Here is a 10,881-nt window from a genome sequence, read left to right as displayed (position 1 = left end):
TTCTCTTTTGAGTGGCCTGTCTCTTTTCTCCCTCCTCTTTTTCTTTAATTATAAAGTTTTTTTTATAATTATTAAGTATTTATTAACATGCTTTGTTATCTAGAAATTGCTCAGTCCTTTCCAGTAGGATTTTTATCTTGCACCACAAGTAGCATTTGTATGAATTGCGATTTACTTGGTATAAACTCTGCAGCACCCCCTGGTGTTTATACGCTACAGGGATGGACACACACACACAAAAAAAAATCCCCAGAGTTTGTTTAACCACATTTTTATTGAATTGAAGCTGAAGTTTAAGTTGCTTTATTCTGTAAAACAAGTATATATGATGAGCACTGTGAGTATCATCGTGACAGGAAAACAACAGACTAAGAGTTTAACCGACTAAATTACCTTCAAGATAGCACAGGAAATCAAGACTCCATTTCTAAAGAGAGAATTGTAGCTATGAGAGCTTTTATCTCAAACAGATTCACTTTCACAAAACACCCGGAAGATTAAAACTGGAAGAATGTGGCAAGATAAGCAAGAAAACACAAAATAAGCAATCATATGATAGAATGAAGGACAGAGAGCGATTTAGGCAGCCTCTTCTTCACCCTCTTCCTCAAACTCGCCCTCTTCGGCTGTGGCGTCCTGGTACTGCTGGTACTCCGAGACGAGGTCGTTCATGTTGCTCTCAGCCTCAGTAAACTCCATCTCATCCATTCCTTCTCCTGTATACCAGTGGAGGAAGGCCTTTCTCCTGAACATGGCGGTGAACTGCTCGGAGATGCGCTTGAACAGCTCCTGGATGGCTGTGCTGTTGCCGATGAAGGTGGCGGCCATCTTGAGGCCACGAGGTGGGATGTCACAGACGGCGGTTTTGACGTTGTTGGGGATCCATTCCACAAAGTAGCTGCTGTTCTTGTTTTGGACGTTGAGCATCTGCTCGTCGACTTCCTTCATGGACATGCGGCCGCGGAACACAGCAGCGACGGTCAGGTAACGGCCGTGGCGCGGGTCGCAGGCGGCCATCATGTTCTTGGCATCAAACATCTGCTGTGTCAGTTCAGGGACGGAAAGAGCGCGGTACTGCTGACTCCCCCTGCTGGTCAAGGGTGCAAAACCAGGCATGAAGAAGTGAAGACGTGGGAATGGCACCATGTTGACAGCCAACTTGCGCAAGTCGGCATTCAGCTGCCCAGGGAAGCGAAGGCAAGTAGTGACTCCGCTCATGGTGGCTGAGACCAAATGGTTCAGATCTCCATAAGTGGGGGTGGTCAGCTTGAGTGTACGGAAGCAGATGTCGTACAGAGCTTCATTGTCAATGCAATAGGTCTCGTCAGTGTTCTCCACAAGCTGGTGCACAGACAGTGTGGCATTGTAGGGCTCCACCACTGTATCGGACACTTTGGGCGAGGGCACCACGCTGAAGGTGTTCATGATACGGTCGGGATATTCTTCACGGATCTTGCTGATGAGCAGCGTGCCCATGCCAGAGCCGGTACCACCGCCCAGAGAGTGGGTGAGCTGGAAACCCTGCAAGCAGTCGCAACTCTCGGCCTCCTTACGCACCACATCCAGGACGGAGTCCACTAACTCAGCTCCCTCTGTGTAGTGACCCTTGGCCCAGTTATTCCCAGCACCACTCTGGCCTGGTAACAGAATAAAGATGTTAGCATTCTCTTTTAATCTATAATCACAGTGAGACTGATTATAACCATGTTTTAAAATGTTTGTAAATTTGGTTCAAGTTAATATGGTTTATAAAATTTAAGTTGGGTTTTAATTACTTAAAAAAAAAACTTTAACATGGATGCTTATGGCATAACTACATTATTACTTTTTTTAAGTAATTTTGAAGAGACAGTGTAATAAATCTAGGTAAAATGGCTAGTGTTAGTAAATCAAAAATTTTTTTGGCAAAAAAAAAAATTTTACGGCCATCACAATCAAATTTGCAATTTCCTTTTGGGATTAATAAAGTACTCTCTCTCTCTCTCTCTCTCTCTTTACCTTTTATCTATCTAACCATCTATAATCTTTTTTTCAAATGTATTGCTATGAAATGTGCCTGTGTGCTGTTATCCAGCGCCATGTTTTATATTGACCTTGTATCTAATTACAATGTTGCAATATACAACAAGTAAATCTTAAAATTGAAAGTAATAATTTGTGTATTTTTCCACACCAAAGACAAAGTTGTCAGGTCTGAAGATCTGCCCGAATGGCCCAGAACGAACTGAGTCCATGGTTCCTGGTTCCAGATCCACCAAGATGGCTCGAGGAACATACTTCCCTCCTGAGTAAAAAGAAGAATTAAGCACAATATAAAAACAACAGACTTGACAGATGTGTGTATATAATCGTAATTGGTTTATTTATTTATACTCTCGTGTTCATGTCGTGCCCTAAAATAAAAAATTAATACATGAATAAAATCATGTTAGTACAAAGCAAACACATGCAAAATGGAAAAATAAAATAAAAATGAAAACTATTTATGTAACAAAACACACACTCACACACACACACACACACACACACACACACACACACATACACACACGAATAGAAATATGAAAAAGAATGTTACTTTTACGTGACCTTCCTCTAACCCTAATACTGAGTGCTGCAGTGATATTGACCTGAGGCTTCATTGTAGTAGACGCTGATGCGGTCCAGCTGCAGGTCACTGTCTCCGTGATAGGTTCCAGTAGGATCGATGCCATGCTCATCACTGATCACCTCCCAGAACTGCAGAAACAGGAAGATTTACATCAGGCAGTTTAACAGTCATTATCTGATCTACATAGCCATTATTGTAAAAATAAATAAATAAATAAATAAATATTTTTATATAATTTTTTTTTTTTTTATAAAAAATATTTATTTATTAAAAACTTTTTATTGTGACATAATTTCCCTTAAGATTAATAATCAAATCTCTGCATACACATAATCTGGTGTATGATTTACCAAAATATTTACCATCCTAATACTATCATTAACATTAACTATTGTAAAATGTCATAGATATGACACAGCTTTCAATTCATACCTGAGCAAAGCATAACTGAAATACCTAAAAGCTGAGCTTAAACATTAAAAAATCAGTTAAATATATAAACAAACAATAAAATAAATAACACAATAAAAAATATCTCCATATGTCTTTTTGTTTTTTCAATAAAACTTTCTTTAATCATTACAAATTAGAATTACTTAATTTAAATATATTATATATATTATATATTATAATATATAAATATATATTTTTTTACTTATTTAATTTTTATTATATATATATATATATATATATATATATATATTATATATATATATATATATATATATATATATATATACAAGTCATTTTTATTTTATCCCCCAGATGTTTTTTTATTTTTTTAATGTCAAAAATCAAACCTTTAAATACTATTGCTTCATTATTATATTCACGTTAATTATTTAATAACATTCTATGAACAGATATAAATTAGTACAATTTTAACATTTGTATACTACTACAACAACTACTACTACTACTAATAATAATAATAGATAGATAGATAGATAGATAGATAGATAGATAGATAGATAGATAGATAGATAGATAGATAGGTAGATAGATAGATAGATGGATAGCATGGTTGAGCTAAAATGGAAATTAAGTTGAACTGAGATTCATTCAGAGCTGTTATTGTTCTGACAGCAAAAAGGCAAATGATGGATGGTGTGGGGGAGGACAATACCCTCACAGCTGCTTGGATGGATGAATGGATCAATTAACCTACTCTCTCCTTCTCGTTATTAATAAATAAATAACACATGGTAAAGCAGGTCTGTACAATAAGCATGACCAATTAAAATTATCAGCTGATCTCTGTATATGCAAAGGAATATTTAAACAAGCAAATCTCTAAATAGCTTCACTGTGTTCTGCAAAATAAATCATTTTAAAAGTCTCTTAAACAGACAGAGAGAGGGAGAGAGAAATCAATGTTTGTTTTGTTTGGGGACATTATGGATTCACACAATTCGACTACATTTACTTGAAAATTATTGTCTCCAGCCCTAAATTCCCCTACATGTTTATATTTTACAATATTTTGGGTTTTATTATTATTGGAATTCATTTATTCAAATAATTTATACAAATTAAGGTACATTTCTGCATGCACATCCCTGCAGATAGAGATGGAAAGCAGTACCACACCCCTGTACAGACACAATGAAAAGAAAAGAAAATAGCAGCATCCGTCAAATAAGTGAATCTCATATTTTAGAATTCTACAGTTACTTGATGAGCTTTGGGACAATGAGGATTATGATTTTTAAAGAAACCAATTTAATCGTGCAGATTAAGGTCAGGGAGGGTTACGCCCACTCAGCAACCGGATTCAACCAGACACAAAGCAAAGGACACCACCATTACATCAGCCATGCATTAACATCAACATGATGAGAGCAAATCAGTTGTTGTTGTTTTTTTACATTTAGTAAAAATAATAATCAGAAGCATTTATTTATTTATTTATTTTCAAACAACATATTTATGAATAAGAACCCTTTTTGTATTTACTAGAAGCAGTGGAAGTTATTGCTGCAAAAATGCACATTTGGTGCTTTTACCAGATTCACTCCTTATACCATATCATTATACTCCTTATGTATATTATTACTAACAACAAATGATAACAGATGTGTTTTTATAAAAAATAATATTCACATTAATTTATTATATATTATATAATAATAAACAAAAAGTATTAAAACAAAATCTATCAATAAATTATATTGTATTGGTTATTAAATTAATAATTATGGTAATTCTATTAAAATAATTTATTGACCACTAATTTGATGCAGCCTACTATATATTATAAATTCATTGGTAATATATTTTTAAAAAAAGCTTTAATTGTTATAATAAGCTATTATCTATTGTACAACGAAGTTATCGTTATTGTCCCAGTGTGTGAATATGATGTCATTTAAGATTTCATTTTTTAAAGAAAAAAAAAAAAACATTTTCATTCCTGTGTTTTTTCTTCTTGTTTTCGTTTCACTCGCTGCACCCTGACCAGACCCCAGTCCCAGCCCATGAAGATGATGATGATTATAACGGTTATAACGCTGATCTCTGCCTCACCTTGGCTCCGATCTGGTTGCCGCACTGTCCCGCCTGCAGGTGAACGATCTCGCGCATGTTGCCCGGTTGGTGATGTCGGTGTAAACCCGAGAGAACGGAATCAGTGATGAGAGAACTGAAATCCTCACTGCGGCTCTCCTTCTCCTCACAGCAGCAGCAGCACCGACTCTGGCAAAGTGCGCGCTCCCGAAACTGCGCGCTCCCTCTCGACCCCTCCCATGGAACGTGTCCGCGCCAGGCGCGCTCGCGACGGTGCCGCAGCGTGACGTCGCGTCCGAGACAGAGTCTGCTTTTTACTTCTTCACAGAAGTAAAAAAAAAAATTGTACTGAGCCCCTTAAAAAAAAAAACATTAGAGTGAAAAAAAAAAAAAAAATCACCTAAAAAATATCAAAGAAAAAAAAAGGGAAATAAAAAGAGAAAAGAAAAAAGACATGGGTAAAAGCTACACACAAAAAAAACTAAAACAAGCTAGAAAAAAATCTTTTTATTTTAAGGAAAATTTTTTGACTTTTTGTTTATGAGATATCGCAAATAAAATTCAAAGATATAACAACCAAAAAAAAAAAAATCTGAAAAATGTACCATTTGTATTCAGCCCACTATAGTCTGATACTCCTACCTAAAATCCAGTGGAACCAATTGCCTTCAGAAGTCACCTACATAATTATTAAATAGAGTCCACCTGTTTGTAATTGCCCTGTGGAAGGCAACCCTCTGCCCCAGTCTCAAGTCTTTTGCAAACTCCAACAGCTCCATCCATGTCTGCTGTGTCTCCCACATTGCTTTCTTCTTCTTGCCACTCTTCCATAAAGGCCAGATTTGTGGAGTTGCATGACTAACAGTTGTCCTGTGAACAGATTCTCCTACCCGAGCTGTGGATTTCTGAAGCTCCTCTAGAGTTACCATGGGTCTCTTGGCTAATTCTCTGACTAATGCTCTTCTCTCCCAACCTGTCAGTTTACGTAGATGGCCATGTCTTGGAAGGTTTGCAGTTGTGCCATACTCTTTCCTTTCTCGGATGATTGATTGCACAACGCTGGTAAGATGTTCAAAGCTGGTATATTTTTGACCACTGCAGCCTGGGAACTTCCCACAAGAGCAGCAGTTTTGGAGTTGCTTTGACCCAGTCGTCTGGACATCACAACCTGTTCTTTGTCAAAGTCATTTAAATCCTGATGCTGGACCATTTTTTTTGTGTGTTTATAAGATACAGTATCAACTGTAGGGAAAAAAACATTCACTTGTTGCCTCATACATCCTATCACATTTATCAAGCTGCCATTGTAATGAGATATTGTAACCATAGCTACAGTGACAAAAGGCTATTTGTGCAGTCACTCCTTTTTAAAATGGACCAAATGCAGGTGAATTAATTAATAACACAGCATTTACACCTTTAAGCTTAAGACATTGTAGGAATAGTATTCATTTTAATTTTTTTCTGTTATTGTTATTTATTTATTTATTTATTTATTCAATCTCTATACCACTTATCCTTTAGAGGGTTGCGATTGGGGGTGGGTGGTCGGGGGTTAGGGGGCTGTATTCTATCCCAGGAGGCTTTAGATGCCAATTCATTGCTGGGCCCCTGTGTTACTTGCTCTTTAATCTTTTTTAAATGTATCTGTATTCTTGCTTCTTTTTCTAAAAAAAAAAAAAAAAAAAAGTTGTCTTTAAATTCTTTCTTTTTCATTTTGAAATTTGTAATGATAAAGTTAATTTCTTCATTTCTATAGGCAATGTAGTATTATTATTATTATTATTATTATTATTATTATTATTATTATCACTATTAGTTCCTTCAAAAAACAATCCAAATTATACATTTGCATTAAAGACATAATATTTTGCTATTTAAGCATGAGATAATATGAATGTGAGATAAGGATGAATAATAATAATAATAATAATAATAATAATAGGGACTATGCTACAGTAATAGGGACTATGCTACACCGCCGGCAAACAGGAGAGGGCGGCAGGGCCACACAGTCAGAGCAGTTGTTATCCAGAGTAGTAACCTGGAATGTCTTCACATGACAGACAGGATATTTAAAGTCTGTCCTTGATTGCAGTCTTCATCACACCTTTGTAGAAGTAGAGTGTACGGTCTGTCAGGCCTTTGTGCAGCATAAGTGCCAATGGCACATAAGATTAAAAAAAAAAATAATAAGTAAAACACAAAGAAAGTAGAGAAAAACAAGTGCAAGAGTGATGTAATAAAAGCATGGCCAGGGAAAGAGAAAGACCTTAACAAAGGTTAAGAATTCAATTAAAAAGATGAGTGTTACAGTTGAGGAGGTGCAGTTCATGATGCAATGCTATAAGACGTTCTGAGTTAAGCAGAAATATTAGTGTTTCCTATATAGTTAGGTTGGATATTTAGTTATTTAATGACTGCTCAAGCAGTTGCTGTTGTTTTCATACTGTAAGCAACAGCCATATGGCTATCTTTAAACAAAGCATTCATCAACACGATGTCGTGCAAGAAGACTTCTCTCTCTCTCTCTCTCTCTCTCTCTCTGTCTTACTGTACTTCCAAAACACCGACCCGTGGTTCCCCGAAAAGTATCTTCTGCACCTGCAAGTGCAGTCTATAGTAGTGAGCTTGTTCTGGAATTCAAGCAAAGTTCACTTTCTGTCTCCACTTATTAGGAATGAGGTACAGACAGTGTTCTCTCCTGTATAAGAGAAAAGTGAATTGGACCACACCAGGTGCTCCTGTTGGAGCCTGAACCCAATTAGTGATGGAATTTAGAAGAAGTCTCATGAAGCGTGTGACACCTCTCCCTATTTGTGTTATTAAATTGATCATGTACTGTATCACATTAATCATTAAACAGCGACATCTTGTGGAATGCAGACAATATCGCAGTCATGAAGTCCAGTCTGGATGAAATGTGCTCACCTCAGTGAATTACTGTCAGTCTGATCTGTGGACAGTAAACAACAAATAATGTATTGGGAAGTACTGTATGTGAAAGAATTATTTAAACCCAAAACATTTGGAAAGTAGAGGTGCTTGTGCAATTATATGCACTTTGGCTCTTGTGTTTATAGAATGGGAGCATTTACTTTATTTTACTTTTTTTTTTACATTTTTTTTATTTTATTTTTTTTAGAAATAAGTGTTTCTTGGAGCCAAGGCGAGTTCAGTTTTCTGACACATCTTAGGTGGCCTTTGCATGTCTCCTCCTTTCTGTGACTAGAATCAGGCAAGTTACACACGGCATATAGGCTACGAAATATAGTAAACATCATATAAAATGACATGTCCTGACTGTATAAACAAGCAGCCATGCTAATAATAATTTATGGAAGTAGCAAACAATGCATTGAAACAAAAATTACCTGAGCTGGAGACATATCCTGAAGCTTGAACTGAGGTTCTTGGCTATACTTGTGGAAATGATGCGTCCGAAGCTGAAGGCATGGGATCTGGGGTCTGCATTAGTGCAGCACATTCAGCTTTGAGATGTTTGCCAGCTTCTTTGGCTTTAAATGGATAGAAAAACAAGTGTCTTCTATCTTGAGTCCAACAGTGTTGCAACTTAACACTGCACTGTAATTATACTTAAAGTCTGCAAATTAGATAGACTTCCTCCAAGACATCGTTTTTCATGGTGCTGTGATGATCTCTGTGTGGTCAGGTTTGTAGTTTGGCATTGCAATACCTGATGAAACATTTTCATCACTGGAATTACTTTGGATCCTAATACTTTTTTTCCATGGATAGTTCCACTGTGGCTCGATATAAAGGTGCGGGCACATTTAGAACTTGCTCTATTACCTAATACTCTTATGAAATAAGTGGTGTGAGGTCAGTTTTTCAGGAAGCCAAGGATGACTACACTGGCTCTTAGCTCATTTATTCTTTTGAGCTCATTTTGTTCCAGCATAATGGCACTTTGTTTATTAACTTTACTGCTCGTATTCCCAGTTGTTGCTCTATTTTTTTTTTTTTTTTAGCAGGGATGCTTGATCTGAAATATGTAACAGTATTTGTTTGGATGCATATTTCATTGAGTGATGGAATCTGGTCAATGGATTTCCTAACTGTTAAACTGTTAACTATAATAGCATGGCTGACAGGAACCAATCTGTTACATGTGATCCTGGTGAGCAGTGCAATATATGACAACTTTGTCTTATGACTCATTCATTTATAAGATTCAGTTTGACTTGGGCAATAGTTTGTGCAGTATGGCTTTGAAATACTTTGTCTTTGAATTTGTCATCCTTATCCACATACTGTAGTGACAAATTACGGCCCGGTACGCCTAAGTGACGGCCACATGTCTGATGTGATGCTGACTGCCACTGGATTCTGAACTTGTGACTCTTTGTGCATTCTTCTTTTCCTCATCATAGATTGTGAGAGCATATACTGTAAAGGATCAAGGAGGTGCACTAGCTCTTTAAACCCTTCAGGTAAACCCATAAACTCTCACTGTCTTTAATGACCATTCTTTTTTACAACTTCATCCAACACATTCTTCCTGGAAACTTATGGGATTAAAAAAAGTAATATTTTATATGGTGTTTTACAATAATATGATTAAATATGTTAATAGAAAAAGTGCTGATGTGCCTGGGTTTACTGTTGAACCATTCAGGTGTGTGTTCTCATACAAAGCTCTAATGCATAATGCATGTGTTGGTCATTTACATAGATCCATTTTTGGGTCAGTACAATGCAATATGCAATTGAGGATGATGATGATGGCTTAGATAAAAAAAAAAATAACACACAGAGGCTATAAGTTTGGTGGAAAGTGGTGCCTTTTTTGTAAACATTTACCTTATTGGGTGCTGATCTCAAAATATTGCCAAATAGAGATTGTTTTCTTTGTTTGGTAGGTTTCCAGTATTAGAAAATGTGATAAGACATAAGCACAAGCAAAACCCTCCAACACATTCAATTCTTTGAGTGATTGAGGTGGTATCGTGTTCATTCGAAGCCCAGACACTTGTTAAATGTCTTGCAAGCACTTCTCAAGAAGCCAATACATGCCTCATTATGGGGCTTCAGCAATGACTGCAATGACTGTACTCAATACAAGCCATTGGTATAAGGAAATATTATGGTATACAAAGGTTAATCAGTACAAACTAGCCACAAGTGTTAAAGAGTTTAGAGTAAAACAGAAAAGAACAGACCCTTTGACCAGCAGCTGAATAAATATTCCAACTTGTCTAAAGCTCTAATAAGTAATGCCTGGAGAAACTGAAGAAACTTTCCAAAACACAATTGAATTCTGATTTGTTAGGTGTTGATAAGTTGCAGTTCTCGTACTGTAAGAATTACTGGACTGTTACCCACATCTTCAGCAGGAACAAGGGTGGTCAATCCTTGTTAGATACTAGATATTCCTGGGTTAGGGATCCTGTCCAGAACACCTTCCAGTTCTTTAACTACAGTACCACCAGGGCAGCTTTATCTTCTTGGAGGCTAATCAAAAACCTGTATGAAACAACCCTATAAAATATTTTTTATTTACTTATACTGCAGGTATTGGTACATGGTCATTGGTGGCTCAGTGGTAACCTTATTGCTAGGGAGCAATATTCATTTGTTTGTTAAAGTGTATTTAAATATTTTAGCCTTTGCCATATATTTCCAGTCACAAAGTACCAAAAGTACCAAACAGTCTGTACAATTTGTAGTACTTCTGCTCTGATCCACTCTGCTGTCTAGCATACTGTATGCCACACGTCACCTAATAAATAAATAAAGAGCCT

General features: G+C 36.4%; 1 protein-coding gene across 1 annotated transcript; it reads right to left on the bottom strand.

Annotated features, from left to right (window-relative positions):
* Positions 1-255: 255 nt before the first annotated feature.
* LOC128506473 (tubulin beta-4B chain-like) lies at positions 256-5,326 on the bottom strand. Its single transcript, XM_053476937.1, has 4 exons — positions 5,138-5,326; positions 2,631-2,739; positions 2,174-2,284; positions 256-1,637 (listed from the first exon to the last, which is right to left on the bottom strand). The coding sequence occupies exons 1-4, from the start codon at positions 5,192-5,194 to the stop codon at positions 580-582; spliced, it is 1,335 nt and encodes a 444-aa protein (XP_053332912.1). The 5' UTR covers positions 5,195-5,326; the 3' UTR covers positions 256-579.
* Positions 5,327-10,881: the final 5,555 nt, after the last annotated feature.

Source organism: Clarias gariepinus, chromosome 18 (genome assembly GCF_024256425.1).
Source record: "Clarias gariepinus isolate MV-2021 ecotype Netherlands chromosome 18, CGAR_prim_01v2, whole genome shotgun sequence".
Lineage (NCBI taxonomy): Eukaryota > Metazoa > Chordata > Actinopteri > Siluriformes > Clariidae > Clarias > Clarias gariepinus.
This window is presented reverse-complemented; position numbering and strand designations above follow the sequence as displayed.

What these genes read in the sequence shown, in the direction of transcription:
- LOC128506473 (XM_053476937.1), bottom strand. Translation starts at nt 5,194, where the DNA reads ATGCGCGAGATCGTTCACCTGCAGGCGGGACAGTGCGGCAACCAGATC. An exon ending in GCAACCAGATCGGAGCCAAG is followed by an intron (nt 2,740 to 5,137) that starts GTGAGGCAGAGA and finishes CTGTTTCTGCAG; the next exon opens with TTCTGGGAGGTGATCAGTGA. An exon ending in CTACTACAATGAAGCCTCAG is followed by an intron (nt 2,285 to 2,630) that starts GTCAATATCACT and finishes CTTTTTACTCAG; the next exon opens with GAGGGAAGTATGTTCCTCGA.